General features: G+C 45.2%; 1 protein-coding gene across 1 annotated transcript; it reads right to left on the bottom strand.

Moving 5' to 3' along the window:
• Positions 1-4,906: 4,906 nt before the first annotated feature.
• MYDGF (myeloid derived growth factor) lies at positions 4,907-15,509 on the bottom strand. Its single transcript, XM_039326983.1, has 6 exons — positions 15,342-15,509; positions 13,216-13,266; positions 11,683-11,744; positions 9,201-9,282; positions 7,013-7,085; positions 4,907-5,502 (listed from the first exon to the last, which is right to left on the bottom strand). Exons 1-6 carry the CDS (start codon positions 15,507-15,509, stop codon positions 5,423-5,425), a joined length of 516 nt encoding a protein of 171 aa, XP_039182917.1. The 3' UTR covers positions 4,907-5,422.
• Positions 15,510-22,681: the final 7,172 nt, after the last annotated feature.

Raw genomic sequence — 22,681 nt, 5'->3', positions numbered from 1 at the left:
TTTTCCATTGTCCCGGATCTGGTTTACCAGTGGAGCAGGCAAGCCTCGTTCCTGAGCTGTATGTGGCTTAGCATGATGGATAATTGTTGGGCTAAGCAATACTAGTTTGCTACATAAATTATAATTGGCTGTGTTTCTGTTTCACATTAAGCCAACATCCGGAGAAGACATAACGTGGCTTAGCATGATGGATCATTGGGCTAAGCTATACTAGTTGGCAGCATAAACTATAATTGGCTGCATAAGCTATAATTGGGGAATTCTGGGAGTCTAAAAGGGGTCAAGATTGGACATCCCTGGTGTAAACAGTGCGACAGCAGCAACATGGGTGTTTGTCCCAGAGTTTGGGCAAATGTTTTGTTTTTAAGCCCCACCTGGGAATCTGGTAGATCACCCAGGGATCCACCTCATTTTGAGCAAAGTGAAAGAAATTGAAAAGAAGGTCAACACACTGAACGGGCACCCAGCCAAGCACAGCTGGCGTAGGCCATCTCGGCACGCTGCCCTTTTGGAGAATGGCTTTCTGAGTAGGCAGTCTTTTGTCTGCAAACCAGCATTCCTGCAAGCCCACATTGGAACACATTTGCTCATGACATTAAAACGGTGGAAACAGAAAACCCTTCGATGCATAACAGCATTCAAACGTGAAATGGTTTTGATGGTGGTCAGATGCCAGCCAGAAGCTGAACCGGCCTGAGGACTAGGTGCATAAATTGTGTCAAGCCATGCTAGGTAATATAGTTTATACTGCATTAAACCATAATTAGCTGTGTTTCTACTTTCCCCTAAACTGACATCTAAAGAATAATTCTTAAGCTATGCCATACTAGTTTACTGCACGAACTATAATTATCTGTGTTTCTGTTGCACATTAAGCCAACATCTGTAGAAGACACAATGTGGCTTAGCATGATAGATAATTGTTTGGACTAAGCCATACTAGTTTGCTGCATAAACTATAATTAGCTGTGTTTCTGTTTCACACCTAACCAACATTTTGAGGAGACACATTGTAGTTTAGCATGATGCATAATTGTTGTGCTAAACATGCTAAGTTTTCTGCATAAACTACAATTTGGTTGGCGCTAAACCAACACAAACTACTTCTGCACAAACTACTATGTTTGGTTTGCACTAAACCAACAGCTGAAGAAGACAAAATGAAGTTTCCCAATCATGGTTATAACACGTGATGGTCATAAAATGAGCTGGTCATGTGTCGGATCGGATTTTATGACCTTTTTTCCACTGGTCATTAAGTGGATCCTCATAGGTGTTAAGTCTATCTGCAGCCTGGTTGGACGTGTGTGTGTGTGTGTGTGTGTGTGTGTGTGTGTGTGTGTGTGTGTCCTTGGACCATGCTTTCAGGAACACTGGTCTAGGAGAGTGGATAGCTCCGAAGCGTGGCAACTGGAAGATGGGTGGACTTCAACTCCCAGAATTCCATAGGTGGGGGTCTAATGACCTCTGAGGAGCCTCCATATTCAAGAGCATTCTGCCTTGAAATAACTCGAGCAGTGTTTCCCAATCTTCGCAATGTCAACTCCCAGAATGAAGCTTTCCCCATCATGGTTGTAACACCTGATGGTCATAAAACGGGCTGGTCATGTGTCAGACCGGATTTTATGACCTTTTTTACAGCAGTCATTAAGTGAATCACGGTTGTTAAGTGAATTTGCAACCCAGTTGGACTCCTGGGGATCACGCTTTCAGGAATACTGGCCTAGGGGAGTAGATAACTCACAAGCTTGGCAAGTGGCAAGACAGGTGGACTTCAACTCCCAGAATTCTCCCCTGCTGGCTGGGGGATTCTGGGAGTTGAAGTCCACATCTCTTAGGCGCTGGTATTCTAGCACATCTGTATTTTGTCTTCCGGTTTAAACACAGAAAAGATGCAATCCTGCAGGGAATCAGCTGCAGGAATTCCAGCTTTTTTGTGTCCCTAGCTGCCGAAGGCCTTCATGGGAAGGCGCAGATGGCGGCCCAGCTGGTGTCACAACCCTTGTGATGAACCACAACCACACTGCAGGTGAGGGACTCTGCCAAGCCAGAGGCGGAAACCCGGACAGGGAGGGACGCTCGGCTGCAGAGTTGTCCGACTCGTTTGTCAACCTCTGGAAAGGGTTTATTATTCACGATGCGGTCCGGGAAACCAAGCCAGGGTGGCTGGCGTCATTGAAAGCACACAAGGGCAGGAAGTGTTTTGCTGCGATGTTGACAGGTGTGGGTTGTTCCCCCTTTGTGCGGTCTTCCAGGCCTGCTACTCAAGAGTTGCGTAAGACAAAACAAATACTGGAGTAGGAGTCGCGTCTTAACACAGAAGATTCTTCAAAGGGAAGACACAGGTGGCCCTCGACTCGTGAGCACCATCGTTGCTAAGCGAGGCAGTCGTTAAGTGGGGTTTGCCCCGTTTTACGACCTCTCTCGCCATCATTGTGAAGTGAATCACTGGGGTTGTTAAGCTAGGAACACCGCTGAAATCGGTGGCTTGGATTAAGAAAAAGAAAAACAATGTTGTTTCCACTGGGAAACCGCTGGTGGACTTTGTGCTTGGGGTGGGGAAAAAAATGAAATTTGATTCTGAGTTTTGCACATTAGATAGGTTTGTTGTTACAGAAATGGCTAGTATAAATTATTGCATAAAAGCAAAAAGGTGAGCTGGCGTATTATGATAGGTGGTCCCCGACTTACGACCGCAACTGAGCCCAAAATTGACATTGCGAAGTGAGACGTTTGCGAAGTGATTTTTCTCGCCATTTTGTGACTTTTCTTACCGCGTTTGTTAAGTGAATCCCTGCAGCTGTTAAATGAGTAACGCCGTTGTTAAGTGAATCGGGCTTCCCCCGTTGCTTGTCGGAAGGGCGCAAAAAAGGGGATCGTGTGACCCCAGGACGCTGCCACCGTCGTAAATATGAGTCGGTTGTCAAGCATCCGAATGTCAAACACATGACTATGGGGATTCTGCAACGGTCGTAAGGGTGAAAAATGGTCATAAGTAACTTTTTTCAGTGATGTCACTTTGAATGGACACTAAATGAAGTGTTGTAAGTCAAGGACTATCTGAACTTTATTCTACTGCGCCAAAAAGTCAGAGATCAATGTTTTTCTTTTCCTTTTTACCTTCACCTTCCCTCCTTTTCTATTATTTTCCATTTTCTTTTTGTATTTTATATTTTGATAAACTAATATAAATTGGGTGGGTGACAACTCCCAGAATCCCCCAGCCAGCATGCTTCAAGATGGGTGGACTTCGACTCCCAGAACCCCCCAGCCAGCATGCTTCAAGATGGGTGGACTTCAACTCCCAGAATCCCCCAGCCAGCATGCTTCAAGATGGGTGGACGTCAACTCCCACAATTCCCCAGCCAGCATGCTTCAAGATGGGTGGACGTCAACTCCCACAATTCCCCAGCCAGCATGCTTCAAGATGGGTGGACGTCAACTCCCACAATTCCCCAGCCAGCATGCTTCAAGATGGGTGGACTTCAACTCCCAGAATCCCCCATCCAGCATGCTTTAAGATGGTGGACTTCAATTCCCAGAGTTCCCCAGCCAGCATGCTTCAAGATGAGTGGACTTCGACTCCCACAATTCCCCATCCAGCATGCTTTAAGATAGGTGGACTTCAACTCCCAGAGTTCCCCAGCCAGCATGCCAACTCTGCTATGGAGAAATGGATCTTTTTTTTTTTCAGCCATTCTCTTCCCCTTCACACCAGCTTTTTCTAGGGAGGACTAAATAACCCGGGTTTAGCTCTTCTCACAACAGTGGATGGAGTCAGTTCAATCTGGGGCGCAATTAAGTCTAATTTAAATTTAAAGGAGGGAATTAGCATTCGCGGGGGTGCTCGGGTTGGTATGTCAAAACGTCAAGGTGACAGCTGCAATTACGGGATCAAACTCCACCCGCTGACTTTTGTTCCTCTCCACACGGGATGATGCTCCTGTTAGCCGCCCCATTAAGCGTGCGGTGCTGCAAGTTCATGTTGCCAGCCTGAATCCATAAACTGGACAGTGTTTTAGCTTCACGCAATGTGTGGTTCCAGGTTGGGCAATTGTGAAGGCTTGTGCAACTGAATTGAATAAATTTTAGATCTAGGGCAGTGGTTCTCAACCTTTTTAATGCCGCGACCCCCAACTGGTTGTAAGTCGAGGACTACTCAACCGGTCGTAAGTCAAGAACTACTCAACTAGTGCAGTACTGTTTGCAGAATGGGACTTTTGGCGGGCTCAGCAGGGCAGAGACAGCCTGGACAATTCCTATTGGCTTTGGAAAGCCAATAGAATTAGACTCTATTCAAGAGAGTCTATTCTATTGGCTTTCAAAAGCCAATAGAATAAAAGGGAGTAGCACAGCTAAGGAAAAGGGGGGAAAAAATGGTGGACTGCGTTGTTTGGCGACCCCCGTGAAATGGTCGTTCGACCCCAAATGGGGTCCCGGCCCACAGGTGGAGAACCACTGATCTAGAGGTCTCCAACCTCTGGGCTGCAGTGTGCTATCCCTCCACAGCTCGTTTAATGACCGTTCCAAGTTATGACGGTCCTGAAAAAAAGCGACTTACCACCGTTTTTCACACTTACGACCGCTGCAGCCTCTCCGTGGTCACGTGGTCCAAATTCAGACGCTTGGCAACTGACTTGTATTTATGACGGCTGCAACGTCCCAGGAGTCACGCGATCCCTTTTCGACCTCTGACGAGCCAGATTCACTTAACGGCCATGCGACTAACAACTGCAGCGATTCACTTAACGACATCGGCAAGACAGGACGTAAAATGGGGCAAAACTCACTTTAGCAAAGATCTCGCTTTGCCGCAGAAATTTGGGGCTGAATTGTGGTCTACCGATATCGCCTCCTCTTTTGTTAAGGGAAACTGAGGCAGAAAGGCAGGCGGAAACCAGCTGGATTTGAGGATATAAACATGGTTTTATTCATACGGTTGCTCCTTATCCACGGGGTGACTCATTTTGGGATAATCGTTCGACTGATACATGGGGAAGAGATTGCGGGCAGTGAAAGAAACTTTGTGGAGGGGATTATGCGCACTTGCACGCACGCACACACTAATACCTGCAGAGGGATCGACTTTCCACATGTCTTTTTTTTTGGCTAAATCCTGCTCCGAGGGAATGCAGTCAGATCCTTTGCAATTCAGTTTTTGCAGCACCGGATCCGAGACGCAGTAATCACGTCCCTGGCTCGCTTCTCGCGCAGCCCGGAACTCCCCCGGTGCCACGGAAGAACAGCGTGGAAGGAGCTATCGAGTCCAAGGGGTCTCACGTGTGGCTCCCGTTTCTTCCCCCAAGGTGTTCTTCTAAAGCGGTGCTCAGGTGGGCCTCAGGATCCGGGAAGGGAGACTCTCCCACCAGGAACAGACGAGATCCCACTGGATTTCTTCTCCAGGGCCACGAGGGAGACGGGCTCACAGTTCATCGTGGGATTTTTCGGCCACGATCATCAACTTGGCGAGTTGAGAGTGGAATTTGCCCTCCCGGTGAGACACTGGAAAGAGGAAGAAGAGGGTAGGCAGGTGGGACTCCGAGGTGGTGGGACCGCCGGTTGGCAGGCGGGCTGCCGAGACCGGCGAGCAAAAGTCAACCGCAACGGGAGATGAAGAGGGAAGATTTTTCATTTAACATTTGATTTAATGTTAAATTTACACAAGCTCAAAATTTGAGAGAAAATTTTTATAAAATATTCTATAGATGGCACTTAGATCCTAAAAAATTATCTTGCATGTATTCCAATATACAGCCCAATTGTTGGAGATGTGGCAATAATGATGCGACATACTTTCATATTTGGTGGAATTGTAAAAAAGTAAAGGCTTTTTGGATTATGATTTGGTGGAACATTCAAAAGATTTTTAGAAAAAAGAGAAAGTTTACTCCTCAACTATTTTTACTTGGTATTTTTGTTGACTTAAATGAAAAAGAAACTACTTTGATGTTGAATTTATTAACTGCAGCAAGTTTACTAGTAGGTTTATATTGGAAGAAAGATTCTTTGCCTACTTTAGAAGAATGGATATTTAAAGTATCTAGTTTTGCAGAAATGGCAAAAATTTCTGCTTATTTAAAGGATCATACACAAGAAAGATATATTACTGTATGGGGAAGGTGGATAGATTATATTCAGAAAAAATATGGAATTAAAAAGTTTCATTTATTTTATGAATGAATATTAAATATTATAGAGAATTGTTTTATAGGTTATGGAGTTAAAGGTTAGTTATGATTTTTTTTCCTCTTTTTTTTCTTTTTTCTTAATTATTATATTTTTTTTTATTATTATTAACCCTGTATTCTGCTCTGGGAAGTGAAGGGAGGGGGGTTGGGGGTGGGAGAGAAAGGGGGGGGGTTTCTATTTTAAAATTTAATTGTATTTTTATAAATGATTGTATGTTTAAAAATAAAAAATTTTCAACAACAAAAGAGGGAAGATTTTTCAGGAATTTTGGCCTTGGGGCCTACTCTAGCTGAATTGGAAAAAAAATCAAACCAATGGTTTGGCCAACGGAGAAGAATTATTATTTTTTTTAAAAAAAAAAATAATTAAAAAGCCGCTAGCTCTAACTACAGTGAATAAGTCTACGCAATCTGAGCTGTGGGGGGTCCTTGGTGGTTGCCCCCCCTTCAAGCTAATTGGGGAATGTGATTTATGACTGTTAATTAGAGGAAGGAAGTGCTTTGATACTATGTGCCCAGGGGAGGGGAATTCAGTTTTTGGCTTCGATTATGCAGTGCCGATATTATGCTACCCGAATAAAAGATTCTTGAAGGTAAACAATGCCCCCAAGTTCTTTGGAAGAGTTTCATCTGTCGGAACCGTGACACTCTGCTTATCTGGGTCTTGACTGCTAACAAGCTAACAAAACTTTTAATCCCTTGGTTTTTATACTTTTAATATGATTTTCTTTCTCTTCTACGTTTTTGATTGGGAGCCGCCTAGAGCTGGTGGAAAGACGGGCGGCTATCTGAAGGTTACAAATAAATGAATAAAACAAACTCACCTGTCTGTTCCGTGACCAAGAATTCCTCCTCTTTTAATGGGACGTCTTCCTGGCCACCGACGCCAGCCGCGGACTAAAAGACAGAAAACCCATCAACAGGAATGTCCAAAGGGCTCGACCCCACCCGCTATTGTAATGGCCTATCCCTGGGATAAGAGGGAGGTGGGCCCAGAGCAGGGGTAGGCAACCTCGGCTCTTTTATGACTGGTGGACTTCAAGTCCCAGAATTCCTCAGCCAGCCATGCTGAGGGGAAAGGGAGAGGTTTCCAAGCTGAGCCATGCTGGCTCAGGGATTCTGGAAGTTGAAGTCCACGAGTCATAAAGTGGCCTAGGCCTAGGCCAGGGGCAGGCAACTTTGGTTCTTTGATGACTCGTAGACTTCAACTCCCAGAATTCCTGAGCCAGCATGGTTGAGCTTGGAAACCTCTCCCTTTCCCCTCAGCGTGGCTGGCTCAGGAATTCTGAGAGTTGAAGTCCACGAGTCATAAAAGAGCCAAGGTTGTCTACCCCTGCCCTATACCATTTCAGACAAATGGCTGTCCAGTTTCTTCTTAAAAACTTCCAGTGTTGGAGCATTCACCGCTTCTGGAGGCAGGTGGTTCCACTGGTTAATTGTTCTCACTGTCAGGAAGTTTCTCCTTAGTTCTAGGTTGCTTCTCTCCTTGATTAGTCTCCATCCTTTGCTTCTTGTCCTGCCTTCAGGTACTTTGGAGAAGTGCTTGACTCCCTCTTCTTTGGGGCAGCCCCTGAGATATTGGAAGACTGCTATCATGTCCCCCCTCGTCCTTCTCTTCATTAAACTAGACATATCCAATTCTAGCAACAATTCCAGCGTCCTTTATGTGTTTTAGTCTCCAGTTCCCTGATCATCTTTGTTGCTCTTCTCTGTTAGTTCTGTCTATCGCTGTTACCGTAGTTCTGTCTGGGCCTCCTAGCAGAAGCCTCTGGACCCTTCCCTATCGGGGGGGTTTAATCGCTCTTTTTTTTAATATGCTATTTTCTATTGTCCACAGCGTTGTCCTTATATTGCATAATTTTTATCTACAGGTAATCCTTGACTTGCAACAGTCCGAAATTGTAACGGCACACTTACGACCGTTGCAGCACCCCTGGCGGTCACGTGATCAAAATTCAGACGCTTGGCAACTGGTTCATATTTACGACGGTCGCAGCGTCCCCGGGGGGTCACGTGATCCCCCTATGGCGACCTTTCTGACAGGCAAAGTCAATGGGGGAAGCCAAGTTTGTTGAACAACCACAGTGTTACTGATTTAACAACTGCAGCGATCCGCTTAAGAAACGTGGCGGGACAAGTTGTAAAAAGGGGCCAGACTCACTTAACAATGTAAATTTGGGGCTCTGTTGTGGCCATAAGTGGTGGATCACCTGTACTAAGTATGTGTACACCTTATCGGTCCCAATATAAGGATGGAGCTGGTTCGGTGGCGCCTCCTAATGGTCGGTGGAAAATATAACAAGGGCCAAGAATTTTTGTAGTAAGCGAACTCATAAACCGGGGGTCTTCAAACTTGGCCCTTTCATGACTTGCGGACTTCAACTCCCAGAATTCCTCAGCCAGCATGGGGGAACTACAGGCCCTTTCATAACTTGCGGACTTCAACTCCCAGAATTCCTCAGCCAGCATGGGGGAACTATGGCCCCTTCATAACTTGTGGACTTCAACTCCCAGAATTCCTCAGTTTCATGGGGGAACTATGGCCCCTTCATGACTTGCGGACTTCAACCCCCAGAATTCCTCAGCCAGCATGGGGGATCTACAGGCCCTTTCATAACTTGCGGACTTCAACTCCCAGAATTCCTCAGCCAGCATGGGGAAACTACAGGCCGTTTCATGACTTGCGGATTTCAACTCCCAGAATTCCTCAGTTATCATGGGGGAACTATGGCCCCTTCATGACTTGCGGACTTCAACCCCCAGAATTCCTCAGCCAGCATGGGGGAACTATGGCCCCTTCATAACTTGCGGACTTCAACTCCCAGAATTCCTCAGCCAGCGTGCCTGGCTGAGGAATTCTGGGAGTTGTAGTCCACGAGTCATAAAAGGGCCAAGTTTGAAGACCCCCTGTCATAAACTAACATGAGAAAGGAACCCCTGGATTCAAACTGGCATACAAACCCTGGTTACAGACACCACCTTTTCCCCTAGCCCCCTTCCGGTTTGACTCACGTAGGCCATGGCGTACTTGATTTTTGCTCCTTTCATTTCAGCTTTAAACTGGGTGAAAAAAAGGTAAGATTTCCCTTGCGGCCTGAAAGACAGAAAAAAAAAAAGACAAAATTGAAACGGAATTCAATTGTATATTTTATATTTGGCCAAACAGGATTAGACACCACAAGGAATTTTGTCTCCGGTACAGAAACGCTCAGTGTGTTTGCAAAGCAACAGAGAGAACAACAATAACGATAATACAAACAAAAGGGGGAAGTAGCAATTTAAAAGAGATAATAAAAAGCAGAAATAACAATGCGGGCAGTCCTCGGCTTACGACCACAACTGAGCCTCAAGTTTCCGTTGCTAAGTGAGACAGTTAGCTTCTCCATTGACTTTGCTTGTCAAAAGGTCACAAAAAGGGGATCCCGGTAGATTATATCCAGAATAAATATGAGACTAAAAAGTATTATTTAGCTTATGAGTAAATTTTAGATTATTTTTAATAGTTTAATATGGTTGAATTTACATTATTTTTAGTATTACTGTTTAATTATATTATTATTTTTAATTTGTTAATATTTACTTTGAAAAGGAGTTAAAGTATGTTATGGATTTGATTGTTAGTAGAGTTGGGTAATGTTAGTTAGATTATGATTGCTTATTTGCAACCCTGTAATCAGCTCTGGGAAGTGGGGGGGGGAAGGGTGGGAGGGATGGGGATTATATACTGTAAAATTTTTTTAAAACTTTTAATAAAAAAAGGGGGGGGGGATCCCGGGACACTGAAACCGTCATAAATGTGAGTCAGTTGCCAAACGTCTGAATTTTGATCATGTGACCATAGGGGACGGCTGCAACAGTCGTACGTGTAAAAACGGTCGTTAAGTCGCGTGTCATTTTGTAACTGTAATTCCAATTTTGAACGGTTACTAAATGAACCGTATAGGTTAATATAGAATAGCAATTAGACTTATAGACCGCTTCAGGGTGCTTTTACAGCAATTTACAGAGTCAGCCTATCTGGGTCCTCATTTTACCGACCTCGGAAGGATGGAAAGCTGAATCAACCGTGAGCTGGTCAGGATTGAACTGCTGGCAGTCGGCAGAATCAGCCTGCAATACTGCATTGGAAGGAAGGAAGGAAGGAAGGAAGGAAGGAAGGAAGGAAGGAAGGAAGGAAGGAAGGAAGGGCAATAGCAATAGACTTATATACCACTTCACAGTGCTTTACGGCACTTTATATACCACGGTCACAGTGTCCCAGGGTCATGTGAAGTGACCAAAACCTGCTGCAACCACCCAGCAGACGGGGGGGGGGGGGGCAGAATAAAAACCAACCCCCCCTGCTGCCAATCCTCACAACAATGAAATGCCTCACAACAATGAAAACCTCGGACAGGAGGAAGAGCACCGCAGGCAGGTGTCTTGCTCGGCTGTGCCTTGGGAGGGGGGCACTTTTTTCAGTGCCATTGTCACTTCAAACAGTCACTAAGCAAACTGTTGTAAGTCAAGGACTACCTGTGGTATCCAAAGCAGAACATCCAGATTCAGCCAGAGTTTCATTCCATACAGCATTAACCTTGTGAACTCTCAAGCTTCCTCCTTCCATTATATATTCAAGATGGACAGCGTTTAATATTTATTTGCTACGTATATATAGGGGTGTATGTCTATATATATGTTGTTCATAGTATGTTTAGGTGTGCGTCATGTATGTTTCACTTTGAGAGCGGGCAACTAAATTTCATTTTTTGATGCGTGCCGTTGTGCCCACAGTAAAAAAAATGACAATAAAGGTTATCTTATCTTATCTTAGTAAAAAGAAGGCTGTTAAGTGATGAATTAACATATTGTTTATGATAATTAACTGTTATCTATTATTGTTTGTTAAGCACATGAACCCCGACATTACGCTGTTTGCTAAATATTGAAAATGTTATTTGGAAAAACCCCAACCCTAACCCAAACCCCAACCCTAATCCTGACCCCACCTTATCCCTAACCTTTAAAAACTAATAAAATCTAGACCAGTGTTTCTCAACCTTGACAATTTTAAGGCATGTGGACTTCAACTCCCAGAATTCCACAGCCAGCAATGCTGGCTGTGGAATTCTGGGAGTTGAAGTCCACATGCCTTAAAATTGTCAAGGTTGAGAAACACTGGTCTAGACAAAAAAGAAAAAAAGGAACAAGGATATTGTAACCAGAACTGATAAGGAATTGGTGGGATGGAGAACTGGAGAGGAAGCCCACACTTCAAGCTAATTGGGGAATGTGATTTATGACTGTTAATTGGAGGAGGGAATTGTCCTTTGATACTATGTGGCCCAGGGGAGGGGAGTTCAGTTTTTGGCTTCGATTGTGCAGTGCCAATATTATGCTACTCGAATAAAAGATTCTTTAAGGTAAGCAATGCCTCGAAGTTCTTTTGAGGAGTTTCATCTGTCGGAACTGTGACACCTTCTACCCATAGCAGGGGGAAAAAAGCAAAACATACCTCCAGATTGAACAGGAAAACAGCGTCTTGTCGTCGCTGACCCCAATGATCATTTCCCATTGCTGAAAACAGAGAGAAGGGCAAATGTCAGTAAACAGTGAACACTTCTGCATATTTGCCTACTACGGATAAGTCGACAGCTTTGGGCTCCCTGGGTCAAGAGTAAGGCAGGCAAAGCACGCTGGGAAAGAATTTCTCGGCAGGAAAGCACACCCCAAAGAATCCGATGGCACGCGTGACAAACCCCCCCCCAACTTTGGCTGGAGCCTAACCAGAAACAACCCCCCCCACCAGAATGAGAGTCCAACCAAAGAGACTATTTGTAGCACAGGGTTGAACTGTGGGGTCCTTGGTGCTCCCTAAGCTGGGTGGTTTTCTTACAGGCGTCTCATGACCCAACTAGCTAACGTCATCAGGGTTGGAAGGGAGAGGGCTTTGTGGAGAGGAGGAGGACGACGACAATGACAACGATGACTGTGGGGTCCTTGGTGCTCTCTGAGCTTGGTGGTTTTGTTGCAGATGTTTCACGATCCAACTAGGTAACATCATCAGTGCTAGAAGGGAGTGGAGTTTGTAGAGAAGAGGAAGAGGGAGGGAGGGAGGGAGGGAGGGAGGGAGGGAGGGAGGAAGGAAGGAAGGAAGGAAGGAAGGAAGGAAGGAAGGAAGGAAGGAAGGAAGGAAGGAAGGAAGGAAGGAAGGAAGGAAGGAAGGAGCGTCTTGGTGCTCTCCGAGCTTCGTGGTTTTCTTGCAGGCGTCTCATGACCCAACTAGATAACGTCATCAGTGCTAAAAGGGAGACAAGTCTGCAAACAGGAGGAGGAAAGACTCTCCTTCCTTCCTTCCTTCCTTCCTTCCTTCCTTCCTTCCTTCCTTCCTTCCTTCCTTCCCTCCCTCCTTCCTTTCCTTCTTCCTCTTCTCTACAAACTCCACTCCCTTCTAGCACTGATGATGTTACCTAGTTGGGTCATGAAAAGTCTGCAAGAAAACCACCAACTCAGAGAGCACCAAGACTCTCCTTCCTTCCTTCCTTCCTTCCTTCCTTCCTTCCTTCCTTCCTTCCTTCCTTCCTTCCTTCCTTCCTTCCTTCCTTCCTTCCTTCCTTCCTTTTCTGTACAAACTCCACTCCCTTCTAGCACTGATGATGTTACCTAGCTGGGTCATGAAATGTCTGCAAGACATCAAGCGAGTTCAGAGAGCACCAACGACCCTACAGTCCTCCTCCTCCTTCCCCTCCACTCCACAAACCCTACTCCCTTCTATCACTGATGATGTTACCTAGTCAGGTAATGAAACGTCTGCAAGAAAGCAGCCAAGCTCAGTGAGTGCCCAGGTGTTGTCGTCGTCCTCCTCCTCCTCCTCCTCCTCCTCCTCCTCCTCCTCCTCCTCCTCCTCCTCCATTTCTCCTAGGGCTGTGACCTTCCCCCTGGGTAAGCCAGCATGCTGTACAGGAGTTCATTTTCACGAAATGCAGAGGTCTGTCCAGCATCTAGAATGGATCCGAGGATAAAAAACAACAACAAAAAAAAACCTCACCTCGTTCGTCCCACCTTGAGCTGCGTAGGTAAAATTGCAGGCAACGTCTCCCTGAAGAAAAGAAGGGAAGAAATGGTAGGAAAGACAATTTCACCAGCTTCAAACGCAAAAGGCCGGAGCTGCTTACATTTGCCTGATCACAAACTAATGAAAGACTGGAATTCACAGTCTCCTGGTGATTGGGCCCAAAGTCACCTAGTTGGTTTTTGTGGCTAAGGAAGGACTAGAATTCAGAGTCTCCTGATCATTGGGCCCAAAGTCACCTAGCCAGCTTTCCTGGCTAAGGACTAGAATTCACAGCCTCCTGGTGATTGGGCCCATAATCACCTAGCCAGCTTTCCTGGCTAAGGACTAGAATTCACAGCCTCCTGGTGATTGGGCCCATAATCACCTAGCCAGCTTTCCTGGTTAAGGACTAGAATTCACAGCCTCCTGGTGATTGGGCCCATAATCACCTAGCCAGCTTTCCTGGCTAAGGACTAGAATTCAGTCTCCTGGTGATTGGGCACAAAGTCACCTAGCCAGCTTTCCTAGCCAAGGAAGGACTGAAATTCAGTCTCCTAGTGATAGGGCCCAAAGTCAACTAGCTAACTTTTATAGCTAAGGACTATAATTCAGTCTTCCAGTTTCTAGCCTGACGCCTTAGCCACTAAACCAGGGGTAGGCAACCTTGGCTCTTTTACTGTATGACTTGTGGACTTCAACTCCCAGAATTCCTGAGCCAGCCATGCCGAGGGGAAAGGGAGAGGCTTCCAAGCTGAGCCAGGCTGGCTCAGGAATTCTGGGAGTTGAAGTCCACGAGTCATAAAGGGGCCAAAGTTTCCCCCATGCTGGCTCAGGAATTCTGGGAGTTGAAGTCCACAAGTCATAAAAGAGCCAAAGTTGCCTACCCCTGCAATCAATAACTTGCTGTAAGCTACCCTAACTGTAGTGAACATTGATATGTCCTATGTATTTTATAAATGATATTGTTACTAATAATAATCCAATTCCCATATTGCACAGCCATTCCCAGATATACCATGTCACCTCAGTTTTTTTTAATGCAAAAAGGCCCTCAGAAATATTCAAAACAAACACGGTTAGTGAGTCTGCAACCTATCCTGCCGCATTTGGCGGCACCCAACATCAAAGAAGGGATCGACAAGAGTTTCCTCCTCAGCTGAATTCAGACAACCTACTCAATGGGCTCACTTAACTGCGGCGGGAAAGGTCGTAAAATGGGGCAAAAACTCACTTGAACTCGCTTAACCACAGAAATGTTGGGCTCAGTTGTGGTTGTAAGTTGAGGACTACCTGGTAATCACTGGGAGTTAAGATCCTTAACTTTTTAAAACATTGACAGGTAGTCCTCGACCTATAACCGTTTGTTTAGTGACCGGCTGAAGTTGCAACGGCACTGGAAAAAAATGACATGACCTTTTTTCCACACTTCAGAACCATGTTATTAACAACTGTGCTGATTCACTGAACAACTGTAGCAAGCAAGGTCGTAAAATGGGGCAAAACTCACTTAACTAATGTCTCCTTTAGCAACAGAAATTGTGGTCGTAAGTCAAGGGCTACCTGTATACTTGATTTAACATTAAAAAAAAACTTCAGCAATAAGGGGGGGGGGAGGTAGGAATGCAATGCAAGGTGCAAAGCCTACAAAAAATCAAATTTACCTCCCTCTCGTGCCATTAAAAAAAAGGAAATTTTAATAGAAATGTTGGAATTCTATGGAAAGAAACTTAAAGGGGTAGCCACATAATTATAAAAAAATAAAAATTTAATTATTAAAAATTTAGGACGCAGGCTAAATGGAGTCAACGGCAAGTGCTGCCATCGCATCAGCAAAAGCGTGGCAGGGGCTCTACCCCGCTTTTACCCGGGGTAAATCTGGGGCACTAAAGTTCTGCATTTAGCCACTTTCTACGGAAGCTTGGCCGGGCCATACCAAAACGACGCTCCGTCTCCTCCCCACCTTCGGCTCCTAGCGGCCAATCACAGGACCACACAAAAGACCCACCCCTCCCGTGGACCAATCAGAAACTATCTTTTCGGGCGCAAAGACTCAACCCAACCAATCAGGAGGCGCCACCTATTCCTTCTACCCTGTTTCGCTCGCACTCGCTCGCTCTCACCAGGTTTTGTGAATACGAGTGTACCATACCGCCGGGCCTGACGTCGAAGTCGGCCGTGACGGACTCTTGCTTTGCCTCGACCGCCGAGAGAAGGAGCTGGAGGAGAAAGAAGAAGGACGCCGAGCTGTCCCAAAGCCTCCTGTTGCCGAACAACCTGGGCGCCACCATCTTGGAAGAAGAAACGAAAAAACTGGGGCCAGCTGATTGGGCTACGGGGAGCTGGAGCAGCCAAATCGCGTTTTAATCTGTTAGGCGCAGGCGCTTCTATTTCCGGAAGGCCAAGGCGGCCATCTTTTAAGCGGGCGCTAGCGGATATTCAGTGGGCGTTGCCAGATCTGGGCTGTTAACGACCTCTAGAGGGCAGCAAATAATGCCAAACATTAGGGCCTCTCTGCTGCCATTGGCTAGCTGGGGAATTCTGGGAGTTGGAGTCCACGCATCTTCCAGTGGCCTCAATTGAGAAACTTGAGAGAAGCGGAAAATCAATGTTTACTATGAAAAATTATCTGTAATTCTTGGTCTTGACCTCTCTCTCTATAGGCAACTGGTGTTGGTCCTATCACGCAACACCAGCAGGAAGAGTAAGATGAGGTGGTACCTAAATTTAATAAATAAATTAAAATAAGTGTAAATAGCTGCATTATTATTAGGACCCAATGGTACTGCTACAAAGGTTAGAAAAAGAGAAGCTGGGGGAAGGAGGAGCAAAGAGCTAGTTTGGTCTAGGGCAGGGGTAGGCAGCCTTGGCTCTTATGACTCATGGACTTCAACTCCCAGAATTCCTGAGCTCAGCTTGGAAACTTCTCCCTTTCCCCTCAGCATGGCTGGCTCAGGAATTCTGGGAGTTGAAGTCCATGAGTCATAAAAGAGCCAAGGTTGCGTACCCCTGATCTATCTATCTATCTATCTATCTATCTATCTATCTATCTATCTATCTATCTATCTATCTATCTATCTATCTATCTATCAGGGGTAGGCAACCTTGGCTCTTTTATGACTCGTGGACTTCAACTCCCAGAATTCCTGAGCCAGCATGGGGGAAACTTTGGCCCCTTCATGATTTGTGGACTTCAACTCCCAGAATTCCTGAGCCAGCATGGTTCAGCTTGGAAACCTCTCCCCTCAGCATGGCTGGCTCAGGAATTCTGGGAGTTGAAGTCCACAAGTCATGAAGAGGCCATAGTTTCCTCATGCTGGCTCAGGAATTCTGGGAGTTGAAGTCCACCAGTCATAAAAGAGCCAAGGTTGCCTACCCCTGGTCTAGGGGTTAAGGCACCAGGCTGAAAAATGGGAGACTGTGAGTTCTAGAACTTTTGTAGCTATGAAAACTGACTGGGTGACTTTGGGCCAATCACCAGGAGATAGTGAGTTCTAGTCCCGCCTTAGGCATGAAAACCAGCTGGGTCACTTTGAGTCAATCACCAGGAGGCAGTGAGTTCTAGTCCTCCCTTAGGCATAAAACATGGACGGTTGACTTTGGGCTAGTCACTGACTCTCAGCCTAATCCACCTCACAGGACTGTTGTAGGGAAAATAAGGGGAGGAAGGTGTGTTGGATATGTTCTCTGCCCTGGGTTATTTGCAAAAATAATAATGGCAGGATGCATATAAATAAACTGAAATAGGATAGATAGATAGATAGATAGATAGATAGATAGATAGATAGATAGATAGATAGATAGATGACAGACAGGTAGATAGATAGATAGATAGATAGATAGATAGATAGATAGATAGATAGATAGACAGACAGACAGACACAGATGACAGACAGACAATGATAGATAGATAGATAGATAGATAGATAGATAGATAGATAGATAGATAGATAGATATAGATAGATGACAGACAGGTAGGTAGATAGAAAGATAGATAGACAGACAGACAGACAGTTGTCAGGTCCATATTGACTCTTAATGTCCACATAAATAAGACTTTCTCCAAAATGATAGGTGCTCAGCCTGTGTAAGGACCCACCCTACTTTGCATCTTAAGAAGACAGAACTCTTGGAATATTTCTTCCAACAGGCATCCTTTATTAAGAGAAAATGGTTGCAGACGTTCTAGACAGGACCTGGGGCCCAAGCCCTACGGTTCAAGGTTTTAAGGGGTCCCCAGCAGCCCCACCCCATCTCACTATCTTTCTAGCGACAATCCCAGGCATTACATTTCCACCCCCTTTTTCCTCACTGCCGGTGGAAGGGAGACTTCAGAGGGGAGTAGATGAAAGCTGATGGCCCCGTTGTTATGCTTCAGTCCTTTTGGTGGTATCCACATTCAATCCCTTTGAAGTTGTACCGAAGGAAGTGAGGGCCATAAGACCCATTTGTTCACCCCCCTTCCCCTTCATCGTGTGACTGAATCCAGAGAGGGCAGAAATGGGGTTTTCCATAGTCGATAACTAGAGATGAAATATAATTGGATTCTTGACAGCCTGGCCTTAAGGTCTCTCTATTGGTGCATTTATTACTGTTATAAATGAATCCATCTACCACGTTGCTTATTTCCTTTCCTCCCATATTCCCCATGTCACACATGTTCCTGAGGGTTTCTTCACCAATTTTAATAGCCACGCTCATTTCCTTACAATCCCTCTGGGCGATACACTGCTCTTTTATTGCTTTTTAAATGTGAGCTCTCGGAGTTATTCCGAAACTGAGCCAACCCTCAAAAAAAAAAAAAAACATGTCTCATGAGTAAATTCAACTTCCCTCGAGATAATAATAATAATAATAATAATAATAATAATAATAACAACAACAACAACAATAACAACAACAACAACAGTAGTAGCAGTAGTAGTAAAGTTGGAAGGGACCTTGGAGGTCATCTAGTCCAACCCCCTGCTCAGGCAGGAAACCCTAGAGTGCAGTACTGCAGGCCACTTTAGCTGACTGTGTTCAGCAGGTCAGCGGTTCAAATCTCACTGGCTCAAGGTTGACTCAGCCTTCCATCCTTCCGGGGTAGGTAAAATGAGGACCCAGATTGTTGGGGGGCAATGTAAATATATATATACATTGCTTACTGGTGTACACCGCTTAGAGAGTGCTTGCACTTAAAGCGGTATATAAGTCTCATAAATAAATAAATAAATAAATTTCGGACAAATGGCTGTCCAGTCTCTTCTTAAAAACTTCCAGTGTTGGAGCATTTACTGCTTCTGGAGGCAGGTGGTTCCCCTGGTTAATTGTTCTCACTGTCAGGAAGATATACTCGGCGTCCTGATTGCATTATCTCGTAATGATAGCCGAGGCAGATCGTGAAAAATGGGAGTCAGGTGAAATATAAAGAGAACCAGACTCATGATAATATGTACGTCCACCGGCTATAGAACTGACAAAATATTAACATGGCCAAGAGCTTCTGCCTTTTTAGGATCAACCATCAAGAGGAAGAGAACTGACACCCAGGCGGTCAGATACAACCCAACATTTCAGAAATGACTTCATTGCATTTCTGATATTGGAGATTCCGCCAAATGAATGCTTTGTTTAAATATAACAGTCCAATGCAGTAAAAAACATTATACGTATTAACAGAAAAACAAAGTTGGAAGGGACATTGGAGGTCATCTAGTCCCACCCCCTGCTCAGGCAGGAAATCCTATACCATTTCAGACAAATGGCTGTCCAGTCTCTTCTTCAAAACTTCCAGTGATGGAGCAATTCACAATTTCTGGAGGCAGGTTGTTCCGCTGATTAATTGTTCTCACTGTCAGGAAGTTTCTCCTTAGTTCCAGGTTGCTTCTCTCCTTGATGAGTTTCCACCTGTTGCTTCTTGTCCTGCCTTCAGGCGCTTTGGAGATTAGCTTGACTCCCTCTTCTTTGGGGCAGCCCCTGAGATATTGGAAGGCTGCTATCACATCATCCCTAGTGCTTCTTTTCATTAAACTATCCTATTCCTGCAATCATTCTTCATATGAAGACCTATGGCTATCCTATTGCAACTATGCCCCACCACAGGTGAAGGTGAGCAATTGGGATGTTTCTCCTGTCAATCAGAATAGAGCTGGAAGGGACCTTGGAGGTCTTCTAGTCCAGCCCCCCTGTTTAAGCAGGGGACCCTATACCATGTCAGACAAATGGTTGTCCAATCTCTTCTTAAAAAATTCCAGTGATAGAGTGTCCACAACTTCTGGAGGCAAGTTGTTCTGCTGGTTAATTGTTCTCGCTATTAAGTTTCTCCATAATTCCAAGTTGGTTCTCTCCTTGATTAGTTTCCATCCATTATTTCTTGTTTTGCTTTCTGGTGCATTGGAAAACAGGTTGATCCCTTCATCTTTGTGGCAGCCCATCAAATACTAGAATATTACTATCGTGTCAATCAATCAATCAATCAATCAGCATAGAGCTGCAACAGACCATAGAGGTCTTTTAGTCCAACCCCCTGCTCAGGCAGGTAACCCTATACCAGTGGTTCTCAACCTGTGGGTTAGGACCCCATTTGGGGTCGAACGACCATTTCACGGGGGTCGCCAAACAACGCAGTCCGCCATTTTTTCCACCCTTTTTCTTAGCTGTGCTACTCCCTTTTATTCTATTGGCTTTTGAAAGCCAATAGAATTAGACTCTATTCAAGAGAGTCTATTCTATTGGCTTTCAAAAGCCAAGAGGAATTGTCCAGGCTGTCTCTGCCCTGCTGTGCCCGCCAAAAGTCCCAGTCTGCAAACGGTGCTGCAGAATGAGAAGTTGAGTAGTCCTCGACTTATGATCGGTTGAGTAGTCCTCGACTTACAACCGGTTGGGGGTCGCAGCATTAAAAAGGTTGTGAACCACTGCCCTATACCATTTCAGACAAGTGGCTGTCCAGTCTCTTCTTAAAAACCTCCAGTGTTGGAGCACCCACAACTTCTGGTGGCAGGTTGTTCCATTGGTTGTCTTCACTGTTAGGATGTGTCTCCTTAATTCTGAGTTGTTTTGCTGCTTAATTAATTTCCATCCGTTGCTTCTTGTCCTGCCTTCTGATGTTTTGGAGAGTAGCTTGACCCCCTCCTCTCCTTTGTGGCAGCCCCTCAAATACTGCAAGACTGCTATCATGTCTCCCCTTGTCCTTCTTTTCTCTAGACTAGCCAAATCCAAATCCTGCAACCGTTCTTCATATGAAAACCTGTGGCTTTTCTTCTGTAACTGCCCACCACAGGTCAAGGTGAACAATCGGGAGGTTTCCCCTTTCAATCAGAATAGAGCTGGAAGGGACCTTGGAGGTCATCTAGCCCAACCCCCTGCTCAGGAAGGAAACCCTGTACCATTTCAGACAGATGGCTGTCCAGTCTCTTCTTAAAAACTTCCAGTGTTGGAGCATTCACCGCTTCTGGAGGCAGGTTGTTCCACTGGTTAATTGTTCTCCCTGTCAGGAAGTTTCTCCTTAGTTCCAGGTTGCTTCTCTCTTTAATTAGTTTCCATCCAGTGCTTCTCGTCCTGCCTTCTGGTGCTTTGGAGAATAGAATAACAGAATTACAGAATAATAAAGTTGGAAGGGACCTTGGAGGTCATTTCCACCCCCTTTTTCCTCGCTGCTGGCGGAAGGGAGACTTCAGAGGGGAGTAGATGAAAGCTGATGGCCCCATTGTTATGATTTAGTCCTTTTGGTGCTATCCACATTCAATCCCTTTGAAGTTGTACCGAAGGAAGTGAGGGCCATAAGACCCCTTTGTTCACCCCCCTTCCCCTTCATCGTATGACAGAATCCAGAGAGGGCAGAAATGGGATTTTCCATAGTCGATAACAAGAGATGAAATATAATTGGATTCTGACATCTTGGCCTTAAGGTCTCTCTATTGGTGCATTTATTACTGTTATAAATGAATCCATCTACCACGTTGCTCTCTTCATTTCCTCCCATATTCCCCATGTCGCACATGTTCCTGAGGGTTTCTTCACCAATTTTAATAGCCACACTCATTTCCTTACAATCCCTCTGGGCGACACACTGCTCTTTTATTGCTTTTTAAATGTGTCAGCTCTCGGAGTTATTCTGAAACTGAGCCAACCTTTCAAAAAAAACCATGTCTCATGAGTAAATTCAACTTCCCTCGAGATAATAATAATAATAATAATAGTAATAGTAAAGTTGGAAGGGACCTTGGAGGTCATCTAGTCCAACCCCCTGCTCAGGCAGGAAACCTTATACCATTTCAGACAAATGGTTGTCCAGTCTCTTCTTAAAAACTTCCAGTGTTGGAGCATTTACTGCTTCTGGAGGCAGGTGGTTCCACTGGTTAATTGTTCTCCCTGTCAGGAAGTTTCTCCTTAGTTCCAGGTTGCTTCTCTCCTTGATGAGTGTCCATCCATTCCATCCCATCCCTGCTGGCAGGTGACACTGATTGGCAGGGCAGATCACAACTGTCCCTGTTGACGCTTTCCTATAGCCCTGTCATTGACCAGTAGACCTGAGAGGCCGCTAATTGGGACTTGATTACTAAACTGGGCTTGGTAGGCCTCGGGTGTGACTCTGTCTCGTATTAAATCACAAAGAGGTCACAACACCACAAACTGCCAGAAGATTCTGATCGTGCATGAAAGAAGCAGATAAGGACGGGATGAGAGTTAACATCAAGCGGTTACGATTGGGGTGGTGATCAGGGCGAAACAGAATCCCCAGATGCTCTGGCTTCCTTGAGTCACTCAGTGGAACGTGTGCTAAAAAGTCCTTCGGCTGATTACAGGTGGTCCTCAACTTACGACCACCACTGAGCGCAACATTTCTGCGGTTAAGGTTAAGCGAAACATTTGTCCAGGGATAGTTGTCAAGGGAATTGCTGCAGTTGTTAAGTTAGTAATATGGTTGTTACTGTATGTCAGGGGTCTTCACACGTGGGCCTTTTATGACTGGTGGACTTCAACTCCCAGAATTCCTCAGTCGGCCATTTTGATGAAACTGCGGGCTTGGATCCAGACCAGAGGTCTTCAAATTTGGCCCTGTGATGACTGGTGGACTTCAACTCCCAGAATTCCTCAGTCGGCCATTTTGATGAAACTGCGGGCTTGGATCCAGACCAGGGGTCTTCACACGTGGCCCTTTTATGACTGGTGGACTTCAACTCCCAGAATTCCTCATCCAGGCACATGTGCCTGGCTGAGGAATTCTGGGAGTTGGTCCACCAGTCATAAAAGGGCCATGTTTTACCAGCTGAAGAAGGATTAATTAAGAAAATTCTAGAGTGTGCAGAAATGGCTAGATTGACTTTACAGAGAAAAGAGAAAGAAGACTCGGTGTACTTTAGAACGTGAGATAATTTCTATCCATGGCTAGAAAGATGAATTAGAGAGAAAGGAATGTGATATGTAATTTTGAACATATATTAGCAAGAAGAAGGCTATTGAATGATTAATTAACATATT

The sequence above is a fragment of the Crotalus tigris genome, unplaced genomic scaffold (genome assembly GCF_016545835.1).
Source record: "Crotalus tigris isolate CLP2741 ecotype Arizona unplaced genomic scaffold, ASM1654583v1 scf7180000024348.693503, whole genome shotgun sequence".
NCBI classification, from domain to species: Eukaryota; Metazoa; Chordata; class Lepidosauria; order Squamata; family Viperidae; genus Crotalus; species Crotalus tigris.
The sequence above is the reverse complement of the archived record's forward strand: the minus strand, read 5'-3'. Positions and strand labels throughout refer to the sequence as shown.